The sequence below is a fragment of the Alligator mississippiensis genome, chromosome 14, assembly GCF_030867095.1.
Source record: "Alligator mississippiensis isolate rAllMis1 chromosome 14, rAllMis1, whole genome shotgun sequence".
Taxonomy (NCBI): Eukaryota; Metazoa; Chordata; order Crocodylia; family Alligatoridae; genus Alligator; species Alligator mississippiensis.
In genome coordinates, this window is record NC_081837.1 from 39802694 (window position 1) to 39816007 (window position 13314).

Here is a 13314-nt window from a genome sequence, read left to right on the forward strand (position 1 = left end):
CTAACCTTGGGGGAGGAGGCCTTCTTTACCCCTTTGGGCTCTGTGCCTCCCTTGGCGGGAGACTGATGTCATGGCCCTTATGTCCCCAATGTCCTCAATGCACTCAATGTCCTTCAGAAGCCTGCAACCTTCCCAGTAGCCTGGGGGTACAAGTAACATCCTGTCTCCTTGTGGCAGGCATTGCTATGTGGATAGTTTGTGAGGAGTCATATTTTACTTCATTTTATTTTTGCTTTGCTTTGCGTTTTCACTGTGGGAAGGAAATGATTGGTGTTTGGTTTTAGTTAGGCAGACTTTTGTGACAGGGAAGCTTCAAGTCAGCAGGACTTGTAGGAGCATCGGGGAAATTCACCATCTGCCTTGGGCCATGATCGAGGTAGAAGTTTTCTGGAAAACAGTAATATGTGTTTGACTGAGATCCTGGGGAGAAGAGGTGGCTTTGCATGCTGCCTGTCCCTGACCGTGTCACTTCAGGGTGAGGGTTTGCTGGGGAGGGGGAATGATGGATGCCCCAATAGTACATCGCTTCTCCACTGGGAAGCTGCCCTGAAAGTGTATGGTGGGGTACTGGTGCCAGCAGAAGGGGAATCAGTATATAAATCGGGAAGACTTGTATTTGGCATTCAGTAACCAACATAGTGAATCCAGAGCTGCAGTCACATTACCTAGTTTCTCAGGAGACCCTTTATCTTCCCTTTTGCAGAGTGTTTTCAAACAGAGCTTCTTTAGACAGTAGCAGGGTCTAAGTCGAAGGAAAGATTTGGACACTGACTAGCATTAAGGGTCTCTAGCCTGGGTCCTGCTTACCTGCCAAGGAAGAAACTGCAACGATGCTGCCCCTGCTCTCCTTCAGCATCGGCAAGGCAGAGACGGTCATGGTCACATAGCTGAGAACGTTAATCTCCAGGAGCTTTCGCAGGTGCTCAGTGTCTCCCTTGAAGTAGCCAAAGTATGCGCTGCCAATGTGATTGAGGATCAGCATGTCTAGGCCTCCTAAAAGACAAGATTGGGGGCTCTGTAGTGCTACCTGTTATAGAGTGAAGGCATTCTGGATTGACCGTATGGCATTTTTTTTGTCCAGGCCACTCAGTCTTGTCTATCCAAACCACTGATGAGATGCATCTTAAAAAGCACTCACAAAATGAAACAGCCTCCCCATTTAATATAAATGAAAAATATATCTAGTGAACATACCAACAGATCATATGTCTGCATTGTTTCTACGTAATATCCTTGACATTATTTAGTCTGTTCTTATGAGTAAAGTATTAATTAAATGTGGCTGTGGGAGGTATCACCATTGCAGCATATAGGTTCAGTGGTTCTTCGCCTGGGAAACTCATGACCTGGTCTTTGGTTAGTAAAACTGAGATGGAGATTCGTTGCTAGCACGTGACACTGCCTTACAGAGCTGCTGTATTCCAGGCAGCCAATTCTTAACATACCCCACAATTTCTCTGCCTCCTTCACCACCTCCTGTGCAAATGCCATGTTCTCCATGCTGCCACTCACATAGTGTATGGACGCTGCACCCAGCTCTCACTGCGTGGAAACCTAACACAAACAAATGGAGCATTTTAGAGAGGGATTCCCATGTGCGGCTTCATAGGGAAATAAGTTGCTGGTGTAGGTACTCTGGCTGCAAGGGGCTGCACCACAACAATGCTTATCCCATGGTTCTGCCTTTGATTCTGCTTTATGGGTTTTGCAGATTGTCTGGCTTGGCTAGTTAAGCAGTGGATCAGAACAGATGCGGTTGAAGGCAGCGTGCAGGTTTTGCTTGGTTGGGTTGTTGAGCGGTTCTTGGTGTTAGCGTAGAAATGCAGGTTTGTGCTCTGTTCTGTTTGTGGCTCGGCTGTAGCTTGCTTAGGCTGTAGGTTGCGGGGCCAATTTCAGGCTGTTTGTGGTGCAGTTTGTTTGCATCTGGACGTTAAGGCTCCGTGGGTGTTTGAAAGCATTTTATCTCCAGCTCCATGACCCATGAGGATGAAGGACTCATCCTGTGTCCAAAGGATCCTAAAGGGAGTTGGCGTGCTCAGCGTCAAACCGGTAGGAGCAAGTGGGCCTAAGATGCGCACAGTCAAATAATAAACGGTCTAAGAAACTTCACCTCGTGACCGATACTTTTCTGCGCCGAGAAGATTTGGCCGCGGGCCTTTCCTGTTGCGAGCTGGCTGAAGGATGAACTTTTTCATTCATTCTGCCGATCCGATCTGTGTTTTTACTTGTGCAATGCAAATATTTCCCCTTCTGAAGGACCAGTGGTAAATGAGCGTGCAACACGTGGTTCCTAGTCTTCGGTTTACAATAGTTGACGCACGTTTTTTTGAAGTAATAAAATATAAGGTCCAGTGAAGTTGTGATGCTTTGTATAATTTAGTGGAGTTCAGCTGTTCCTTGTCTCACAAGAAAAAATGGTCCCAATAAAAATAAAGTGCTTGTTTCAGACCTTCTTCTCTGAGTGCCTTTAGCACAAGTCTTGCTGCCTCTAATGGCAGCATGGGTGCCGTGCTCTTTCTCTGAGGGCTAGGTCCTTACAGTGGGAAGCTGCATTGTCACCACTGCAAGAAGGAGAACGACTGTGTGGATCCCCAGTTGCCTCCAGGTTTTTGAGAGTCCTGTAAGTCCAGCTGTGGTCCTGCCCCCCTCGTCTGTTGAATGTAGTGTCCGCAGGGGAGCCAAACTAATATTCTCAGTGCTATTCTATAATTGGTTTTAATATATTTTTATTTTGAAAAATAAATTATATTTTGAAACATATTACTTATTTTAAATATTGGGGAAGACGATTTCCAGGGCATTTCCAGGGCATTTGGCTGGATTTCCAGGGCATTTGACTGGAAGGAGGGAATGAATATTTTTTAACCGTTGAAGCAAGAAAGCATTTGATTAAGTAGAGGCTTCTGATTAATGTAGCATGTTAGATACACATCTACTGTTGCCTTTGACTGGTTCACATCAGGTTAGCTGTTGAGCCATCTTGAGCCCAAACCTAAAAGCAGATGCTTCTCCTCGTGCCTGCAAACGCAGCTCCGAGGGGCACGGCCCCAGTGCAAGCTGCAGCCCCGGCAGGGACGGGTGCCCTTGCTGTGTCCCCGTTCACTGCAGCCCCGAGGAGCCGTGGGTCACAAACCGCTCTCCTCCCTGCGCTCCCCTGCCTGTCGCTTGTGCTCTCACCGGGAAATTCATGTCTTCATCTTTATCTTTGCACCGGGGGCAGGGGCAGAGCTTTCCCCACGGGCCTGTGGGCTTGAGTGCCTGCCATTAAGCACCCTGAAGAGCTGTGACAGTCATCTCACGGGTGCAGGGTTTTCCACGTTTTCTGCAAATTGGGGCTCTTCCAGAGCCCGCGCTTAGGCACCCAACATCACTAGTCCACTCTTGCTATGCTGGCCAGTGGCTAGGGCAGGGTCACAGCACAGTGTCACCTTGCTGAGGTGCTGACATAGGCCCTTGTCTGCCCAAAGGAGGCCCAAGCTGTCGGTGGCCCCAGCGCTGGGCCACCCCTGTATGAGGACAGCAGCCCTGGGGTGCTGGTCTGGTCTGGGTTTTGCCCGGTGGCCGTCTGGCTCGTGGCTCTTTGCCTTTTGGGGCCCGAAGGTAGTTCTGCCACTGGACCTTGGTCTGAGCCAGGCCCTGGGGAGAGTATTTGTGCAGGCGGCCTTCCCTGGGTCCCCGCATATCCATGATCTGCAGGACACGGCTATCCAGCTCCCCGAGGGCAGCCCGAGGCCGCTGCTGCTCCCCGCCCCAGGTCTCCCCGAGAACCGGGGGGCCAGGGCAGGGTGCTGCGCAGCACAGGCTGGGGGTCCCGATTCCCTTGTGGCTGGAGGCCTCTGAGCCCCGTTTCTCTGCCTGGGTCCAAGTCCTCACCTTTGCCTCTTTGGTGGGGAGTCGCCTTCCTCTTTCAATGGAGGGGCCTGGGCGTTGCGTGTCAAGGGGCCCAGGGCCGGAACATCTTTCAGCCTTCCCCAGTAGTCTGGTGGTAAGGGTGCTACCCTAGGTGGCAAAGGTGGTGGTGGGAAAATATGGTGTAGCCTCAACTAAGGGCCATTATTCTGTCTCCATACATTGTGCATGCATGTATGGGTCTGAGCACCTGTATATGTTTGATCTGCTATCCCAAATGTGTAATCCTATTTGTGGCCCATGTCTAATGTCATATGCCCATCCCAGTGGTGTCTGAGCATGCTGCAAGTGCTCAGCTTCCACTCACTTTCTGTAGCTTGTCTTCTGTCCGTGCCGTGATCAAAATATGAGATCCCGTGCGTGCCAGGTGGTAGGCCATTTGCTCTCCAATTCCACCGCTTGCTCCAGTGACAATCACTCGCTTTCCTTTTAGCATCTCTGAAGAGCCGTGGACAGAGAATGATGCGTATCACAATTTTGTCCCTCCCCTTCCCCATCCAGGAACACCTGTGCCCAAGGAGCATTGAAACTAACTCTTCCTGGCCCAAACTGGCCAACCTATCCTGCCCGCTTTGTTTCCAAGAGAAGACGTGACCAAGGGAGCAGTGGGCACTGCACATATAACTACCACAGTATTGCAATGCACAACTTCTCCCCTATGGAGCCTACTACCTCTGAAGAGCTCTGAGTAGGGCAAAATCGCAGTGTCCCACACTGTGGGGGTTTGGATTCAAACTCGACAGCCAACCCTTAGGTCACTGTGTGCGATCACGATTTCCCTCTGTTGATTTCCAATGGAGTTGTATTCCTCTATGCTGGCGCCTATCATGATGATGAGTGCAGTGGAAAATCTAGGTAGCTGGGGCAACTTTGGGCTTGGAGATGTTTAGATCCAGAGCTGAATTGTGTAGTTCACCTCCATCTTGATTCAAATGCAGATGAGACGTTTTATATTTTGTGATTATGTTAGGTTTTGCTGAGTGTTTTGTCAGGTTCTATCTGTTTTTTTGTAATAGTTGTAGCATTAACTAAAAGACTGAAGGAAAGTTTAATACAAATATATATATATATATATATATATATATATAAAGCATTATTTCAAATTCGTGGCTTTGAAAGTCCTTGCCAGTCCTAAATATCATCCTCTTATGCCTTCTTGGATGATAACAATGTCTCTCCATACTTGCACTCAAATATGCTATGCCATTTTTTTTCTTAAATTAGAGAAAACATTAGCTTCTCAACAGTGCTATTCCTAGAGTCACTTTATTTTGAAGGGCTGTGGGCAGGAATTCAAAATCCTCGTGCAACTGTGGTATTTTAGAAGAGACTCATAACAATGCATAACACCTTGCCATGGTTTGCAAGTACGTGCTTATTTGAATAACTTACCTACTTTAAACTCCTGCTTTGCTGAGTAAAAGTAGATGGCCAGCACCAATCCCATCAGGGGAAAAAGACTCTTCAGTAGCAGACCCATGCCACTGCAGACGTGAACGTGAGAGAGAGAAACGCTTCCCGTGTGACCCACGCAATCCCGGCAGGTATAAACGTCCTTGAACACGGGCTGCAAGAAAGGGCAGATTTCAAAACGGTTTCCTTTTCTTTAGTGGCTTGATTACAATCACCTTTCAAATCCTTGCTTAGCTATTTGTCCAGTTTAGCACACATTAGCCAAAGCAAGAGTGCCATTTGGACTTTATGCCACCGTTTACATACTGTTCATGCTGTGGTTGGAGCTGCGCCCTCTGAGCATGTTGAAAGAGAGGTAGTCATGTCCTTGGACTCTGCAGATGTGGGTGCAGTTCCCAGTTTTCTTACAAACTTTTGTGGGGAGGGCAGACAAGGTTTTTTGGGTGAATCTGGTATCTTTTATTAGACCAACTCAAATACTGGGAAAAATTCTTAGCAAGCTTTCAGGTATAAATACCCTTTGTCAGGCTGAGGAAGCATTTGGGGAGGGCATTTGCTCTTTCTATGCTTTTGTTTTCTCAGCTGCACAATGCAGGTAATACTTCCCTAGTGCTTGGGGGAGCTGGGGGATAAATCCATTGAGAAATCTCAGCTGCTTGGATACTATACAACTCCAACAGAACGCTGGTGTTTGCAACACAAGCACCACAGTCCCTGGCATTGCTGGTTATTTGTGTAATACTGGGCAACGGACAGGTCTGTACATTCATTAGCACACTAAGTTTAATATCTGTAATAACAGGTGCTAACTTAATGAGCCATAATTAGCACTACTGCACAGTAGTGCCAGTATACATCTTTTACGTGATGCTAATGCACAATAAACTAATTCTATTGTGCATTAGTACGGCTTTTGAATTTAGTAGACTAATTTTAGAATTAGTCTACTGTGCTTTTAGCATCTCACCGAGTCCACTGCCTAGGCATAAAGGCCATGAAGGAAGACAGTGGTAGAGTGAGCAAGCAGATAAGTGAGATGCATCTTGTAGTCCTTTAATATTTCCCACCTTGTCATTACTAAGAAAGGGGGCATGTGTGAGTGAGACAGAGTGATCCCTCCCTGGGAAATGGTACTGTAGGTTTTTCTGCAAAGGCTTTTCTACGGAAGGGCTGAAAGGAGACGAGAGCGTTCTGGTGCACTGTATTAGGGACAGGGGCAGAGGAAATCAACCTGAATCGCAGGACGCGGGGACCGGGGGGAGCAGCAGGGAGGGCGCGAGGAGGCTCCCGTGCTGGCGTGGAGAGACCTTGAAGAATGCAAACGCTAACGCTTCACTAAACACGATCTCTAACCAGAAAGTAATCCTCAGAAACCACCTCTTCTCAGTTGGAAAACAGTGTGATGCTTTGGTAGCTGTGTGGGACTGTGGTGAGTGTTTGGTGAGGACAACTGTGGTGATTATTTGAGGTCAGTTGGGCACTTTTGGGGGAAAATGATATTTCTGTGGGAAACTTGATTGTTGCTTTTGTCCCCCAACTTCTCGTGCAAGTGTCGGTGGCAATATGGTGATACTTGTGTGGAAAATGGTGTGGTGAGACGCCAAGTGTGTGGTGGGAGGGTGACTTCTTTTCACGGGCAAGATTGTGTGCTGTCTCCGTGGTGATTCGGGAACGTTTTCGTGGTCCTGGGTGGGAGTCTGGGGACGTGTGTGGGGTTCAGTCATCTCGTGTGGAGTTAGGGTGGTTTTGGTGTGAAAAGTGGTGATTTTGTGCGCTCCCGTGGGGACGCGGCGTGGAAACGTGTGTGGGCCACGGTGCTGTCTGCGGGAAGCGGCGTGCTGACTTGGGACCTGCGGGTGGAAGAGCCGGCGGGGATTGCGTGCAGCGACTTAGGAACTTTTTGTGGGAAAAGTGTGGAAATGCGGCGAGAGCGGGGTGGACACCCGGTTGGATGGATGATAGTTGGATAGTTGGGACCCTGCTGCACTGCAGACCCGCCGGCTCCGGGGGTGCTTTCCCCGGGCACAGGCAGGGCTCGCCGGCACTTGGCTCCATTGCGCCCGCAATGGAGCCAAGCCCCCTGCCCTGTCCCGCACGAGATGCCCCTGCCCTGCCCTGCCGCCCGGCACTGCCCGCACCCCGGGGCGGCGGCACCTCTTGGGGCCCCGGGTCCGCAATGCCCGGCGCGGCCACAGGAGGGCGGCTCTGAGCACAGCGCCTTCCCCGCCGTCACGGGCTGCGGCAATGCGCCGACGCGCCCACCGGAGGGCAGCACCGAGCAGCGTGGTCGTATCCCTTCCGCGGCGCCGCTCCTCGTGGCTGCCGTGCTGAGAGCTCACCACGGGAGGGCAGCACTGAGCCGCGTTTCCTGCACACCGCGGTGGCTGCCCCGGGGCCGCGGCTCGTGCGGGGGAGGCCGGGAGGAGCCGCCTGACCCCCACGCGGCGCCGGGAGCTCGTCCCAGCCCCGAGCGAGGTGCTGCCGCCCCGGGGTGCGGGCAGTGCCGGGCGGGAGGGCAGCAGTGCAGCAGGTCCCGGGGGTCCTTCCCCCCCCCCCGCCCCGAGAGGGAGGCCCCGGCTCGCTGCAGGAGTCCCGGGCTCTCGGGGGCAGGCCCAGGGCGGGGACAAGGCTCCTTGGGTCAGAGGGGCCATGCCCAGGAGAGCAGGCTCCTGCCTGGGACGGGGCTGGAGGAGGGGGGCTGCAGGCGGGTCGTGATCCAGCACCGGGCAGGGGGGCCCTGCCAGGAGGGCAGAGCAGCTCGTGTGCAGTCCTGGGGCCAGGGGGCACCGGTCGCCCGGGCTCAGAGGCCCCCCCAGCCGGAGCAAGGCTCTGCCGCAGCGCAGGGCGGAGGAGGGCGTCCCACAGCGGGGGCCGCTGGCCTGCCCCTCGCGCCGCTCCTGTGCGCCTTGGCACGCACAAGCTCGTTGGGGCGGTGAGCGGTGTCCTGGGCGCAGCGCGGTGACCCCTGTATGAGGACAGCTGCCCTGGGGTGCTGGTCCAGGTTTTGTCTGGTGTCCGCCCGGCTCGTGGCCCTTTGCCTTTTGGGGCCCCAGAGACAGCTCCGCAGCTGGATCTTGGTCTGAACCAGGCCCCGGGGAGGGTATGTGGCCAGGCGGCCTTCCCTGGGTCCCATGTATCCGCGCTCAGCAGGACATGGCTGTCCAGCTCCCTGAGGACAGCCCGAGGCTGCTGCTGCCCCCCAGCCCCAGGTCTCCACAAGAGCCAGGGGGCCGAGGCGCAGCGCTGCGAAACGCGGGCTGGGGGTTCAGACTCCCTTGTGGCTGAAGGCCTCCGAGCCCCCTTCTCTGCGCCCCTTGGCTGGGGTTGCACGGGAGCTGGGACCCTGCAGTTGTCCCTGCTGAGCAGCCGGAGAAGACCCTTCCCCACAGCCCAGGGGGATGTGCTGCACGGCTCCGCTTTTTCCAGGCAGCTCCCGTGCTCGGAAACAAAGGCAGACCTCCCGAAGTCTCCGGACTCGAGCATGGGCGGCTGGAAGTTTCACCTCTCTGACATGGCAAATATGGTGGCTCTTGAACCGCAGCGGCTGGGTTAGTGCCACTGGGCAAAGCAAGAGTGAAAGCCAGGCCCAGAGGACGCTGGCCCTGTGTAGTGTCAAACCCACAGGCCCTGCCTGAAAACACAGGGCCTTGGCCATTGGGCCACGAGGCAGGCAGGTGCAGCAGCTTTCCCGGGGCTCCGCTTGTAGTGGAGCCAGTGTGGGTCCACAGGGAAAGAGTCAAGGGGCCCAGAAGTGAAACTCTGACCTAGCTGGGTCCTGTGGAGCACAGTGCTGAGCTTCTCCTAGTGTATGCTGCGGGCCTGGGTTCAGGTCCCATCTTTTCCCCCTTTTGTGGGGAGTTGCCTTCCTCTTTCAATGGAGGGGCCTGGGCGGTGCGTGTCAAGGGGCCCAGGCCCGGAAGATCTTTCAGCCTTCCCCAGTAGTCTGGTGGTAAGGGTGCTACCCTAGGTGGCAAAGGTGGTGGGTTCAAGCCCCACCCTGGCTGAAGCCTTCAGGTGTACACAAGGAGGGTGTGAGGGTGGTGGGAAGCTGTGCTGTGATAGGGTGGGAGAAAGAAGTGGGAAAGATGTTTTTGCACCCTGAAAAGTTTTTTTGCTTTTTCTGCCCCTGCACCTCAAAACCAGGCCAAAAAAAAACCCGGCGGACACCGGGTGGTTCGGGACGTATCCAATTGGGCTACAGCTCCAAATCCCCTCCGGCTTTCAACCATGATCACCTCTGAGCACCAGCTGTTAGGCAAGCGCCGGAGGGGAAGTCGGTTGCATACTAGTTGGGACCAGAGGACTCAAGCCTTGTAGGGACTTGAACCCGCAGCCCCTGCCACCAGCGGCAGTGTCCCGAACCACCCTGCTAATGGGCCAGCCTGATACAGTCCCTTCCCGCATTTCTCTTGACCCGCCTCGCCGCCTGCCCTACAAGCAAACAGGCATTGTGCACCTGCCCTGAGGCTTAAAAGGGTCAGACAAACCCACAGTAGCGCTCCACCACTGTGCACCACCAGCCAGCTCTGCTAAACCCTCTCCTCCTGGCCCCTTGACCCGTCACCTGCACTGTGCACCCATGCACTGGTTGCTGTGGTGGGCTACATGGCACTTGTGGGCTGGCTTCTCTCCTCTCCCCCCTGCCTGGGCAGGGCCCCTCTTTTCCACTGCTCTGTGGAACGAGGCGGCTCCTGCTGCTAAAACCTGCGGCAACAACCAGCACAGCCCATGTGCACCCCGGCGCCTGAGCCCGGCTGGGGGCTACAAGAGGGGCTCCCAGGGCAGGCGGCCGCCCTGCGCTCACCCGCTCCGCTGTGTCCCGGGGTAGACAGTGATGTACCGGGGCACGGCCACCCCTCTGCACATTCACCGCACCCGAAACAGCTGCCAGGCTGCAAGGGCCCCGCGCTACAGCGCAGCCCAGCCCAGCCCAGCCCAGGGTTTGCCTTCTCCGGACTCTGCACCCTCCTGCCTCGGGGCCTCCCCAGCCCCGGCTCATCTCACCCGGGAGCCTGTCGCTTCGGTGCTGCCCCGCCCTGGGCACGAGGCGATGGCCCGTCTCGCCCCGCACGAGCTGCCCCTGCCCTGCCCTGCCCTGGCCGCCCGGCTCCCGCACCAAGGGCAGCCCCGGCTGCGGGAGGAGCTGGCTCGTTGAAGCCGTGCAGGGCAGGAGCCCAGCGTCGCCCGGGACGGCAGCACCTCGCGCCGGGCTGGGACGAGCTCCCCGGGCTCCCCCGCACGAAGCGCAGCCCCGCAGGAGCACGATCGCTTCGAGGAAGGCTGCTCCGGCCCTTCAGCCAGGCCCCCACCCCGCCCCAGGCTCCTGCCCAGCCTCCAATCAGGGCTGCTCGGGCGGGGCTCAGCACCAATTGCAGCCCCGGGTTCAAGCCCTGGGCGGGTCTGGGTTCTACTGCGCATGTTCTGGCTGCTGCCTTGATGGACGGGCGCGAGCTCCCCTGGCCCGGCGAGGCGCGGGCTGGCCCGGGGCTGCGGTTGGTGCGGGGGAGCCCGGGGAGCCAGTCCCAGCCCGGCGCGAGGTGCTGCCGCCCCGGGCGGCGCTGGGCTCCTGCCCTGCACGGCTTCAACGAGCCAGCTCCTCCCGCAGCCGGGGCTGCCCTTGGTGCGGGAGCCGGGCGGCCAGGGCAGGGCAGGGCAGGGCAGGGGCAGCTCGTGCGGGGCGAGACGGGCAGGCGGGCCATCGCCTCGTGCCCAGGCCGGGGGCAGCACGGGAGCGAGAGGCTCGCTCGCTAAAAGCCTGGCTCCGAGCACGAGCTTTGTTGCTGCCTGCCGGGGGGAGATGCGCCGGGCTGCGCTGGTTGTTGCTGCAGGCTTTAGGAGCAGGAGCCGCCTTGTTCCAGGGAGCGGCCGAAAGGAGGGGCCCTGCCCAGGCAGTGGGGAGAGGAGAGGAGAGGAGAGGGCAGCGCACGGGTGCGATGAAGCCCACCACAGCAACCAATGCAGGGGTGCACGGTGCAGGGCATCTCTCTGGGGGTGCTGAGGACCAGGGTTCAGATCCAGGTCTTCCCCTGCTTTTGGGGGGAGTCACCTTCCTCTTTCAATGGAGGGGCCTGGGCCTTGCGTGTCAAGGGGACCAGGCCCGGAAGATCTTTCAGCCTTCCCTAGTAGTCTGGAGGTAAGGGTGCTACCCTAGGTGGCAAAGGTGGTAGGTTCAAGCCCTGCCTTGGCTGGAGCTGTCGTGCCCCTGGCTGGACAGTGAGTTCCTGGTGCCTGTGGCCTGGTGCACACAAAGGAGGCTGTGCATGGTTGTCAGATGGTAAGCAGGGGTAAGTAAACTGGGATGGGGGCTGAGGGAGGTTGGGGATGGTAGGGGGGGGAAGCTGGGGTGGGGTCAGGGAGGAGAAAGATGAGAGAGGAGAAGACCTCAAAATATTTTTGCACTTTAAAAAAATCAGGGCTGGGGGCAGAAAAATCACAACTTCCTTTTCTTTTCTTCCTCCTCAGCCTCCCCCCACCCCCTGCTCCTCCCCCCTCCACCCACCCCAGCTTCCCCCACCCCCCATCACCACCACCACCACCACCCACTTGCCACACCACAACCCTGCTCAACCTCCTTGTGTGCACCTGGCCACAGGCACCAGGGACTCACTGACGACTGAGAGACTCAAGGTCTCCAACCGCAGTGGGGCTTGAACCCACCACCTTTGCCACCTAGGGTAGCACCCTTACCTCCAGACTACTGGGGAAGGCTGAAAGATGTTCCGGGCCTGGTCCCCTTGACACGCAATGCCCAGGCCCCTCCATTGAAAGAGGAAGGCGACTCCCCAAGAAAAGAGGGGAGACCTGGACCTAGGCCCTCAGCACCCACAGGGAGAAACCCTGCACTGTGCACCACAGGACCCAGCTGGCTCAGACCGTCATTTCTGGGCCCCTTGACTCTTTCCCTGCAGACCCACACTGCCCCCACTACAAAGGGAGCCCCCACCTGCCTCATGGCCTGGTGACCAAGGCCCATGGCTTTGACTCAACACAGGACCAGCATCCACTGGACCTGGCTTTCACTCTTGCTTTGCCCAGCTGCTGCGGGCCAAGGGCCTTCATATTTGCCATGTCGGATAGGACTTCTTCCAGCCGCCCGTGCTTGAGTCCAGAGACGTTGGGCTGGAGGCCGGGATCTGGCTTTGTTTCTGGGCATGGGACCTGCCTGGAAAAAGCAGAGCTGCACCGCATGTCCCCCTGGGCTATGGGGAAGGGTCTTCTCCGGCTGCTCAGCAGGCACCACTGTGGGGTCTCAGCTGCTGTGCGAGCCCAGCCAAGGGGGTGCAGAGAAGGGGGCTCAGAGGCCTCCAGCCACAAGGGAATCGGGACCCCAGCCCGCGCTTCGCAGCACTGTGCCCTAGCCCACCGGCTCTTGGGGAGACCTGGGGCTGGGGGGCAGCAGCGACCTCGGGCTGCCCTCGGGGAGCTGGACAACCGCGTCTACAGAGCGCAGATATATGGGGACCCAGGGAAGGCTGCCTGCCCACATACCGTCCCCCGGGACCCGGTCTAAAGCAAGGTCCAGCTGTAGAGCTGCCTCCAGGCCCCAAAAGGCAAAGGGCCATGAGTCGGGCAGCCACTGGACAATACCTGGACCAGCACTCCAGGGCTGCTGGCCTTGTACAGGGGTCACCGCGCTGCGCCCAGGACGCTGCTCACCACCCCAACGAGCTTGTGCCGTGCAAAGGCGCACAGGAGCTGCACAAGGCCAGCGGCCCTCGCTGTGGGACGCCCTCCTCCGCCCTGCGCTGGGGGCAGAGCTTTGCTCTGGGTGTGGGGGCCTCTGAGCACAGGGGTGCTCCCTGCCCCAGGACTGCGCACGAGCTCCTCTGCCCTCCTGGCAGGGCCCTGCCCGGTGCTGGATCCCGACCCCCTGAACGTGGGCTGGAGGCAGACCGCCTGCAGCCCCCTTCTCCAGCCCCGTCCGAGGCAGGAGCCTGCTCTCCTGGGCATGAAAAATGAAAAAGAAATACTTTTTTTTTTTTTAATTATATA

The 13314-nt window shown here is 56.6% G+C and overlaps 1 protein-coding gene across 1 annotated transcript; it reads right to left on the reverse strand.

Moving 5' to 3' along the window:
- Positions 1 to 206: 206 nt before the first annotated feature.
- Positions 207 to 1548, reverse strand: LOC132244729 (11-beta-hydroxysteroid dehydrogenase 1-like). Its single transcript, XM_059717084.1, has 3 exons — positions 1446 to 1548; positions 808 to 993; positions 207 to 387 (listed from the first exon to the last, which is right to left on the reverse strand). Exons 1-3 carry the CDS (start codon positions 1498 to 1500, stop codon positions 281 to 283), a joined length of 348 nt encoding a protein of 115 aa, XP_059573067.1. The 5' UTR covers positions 1501 to 1548; the 3' UTR covers positions 207 to 280.
- Between the last annotated feature and the right edge of the window lie 11766 nt (positions 1549 to 13314).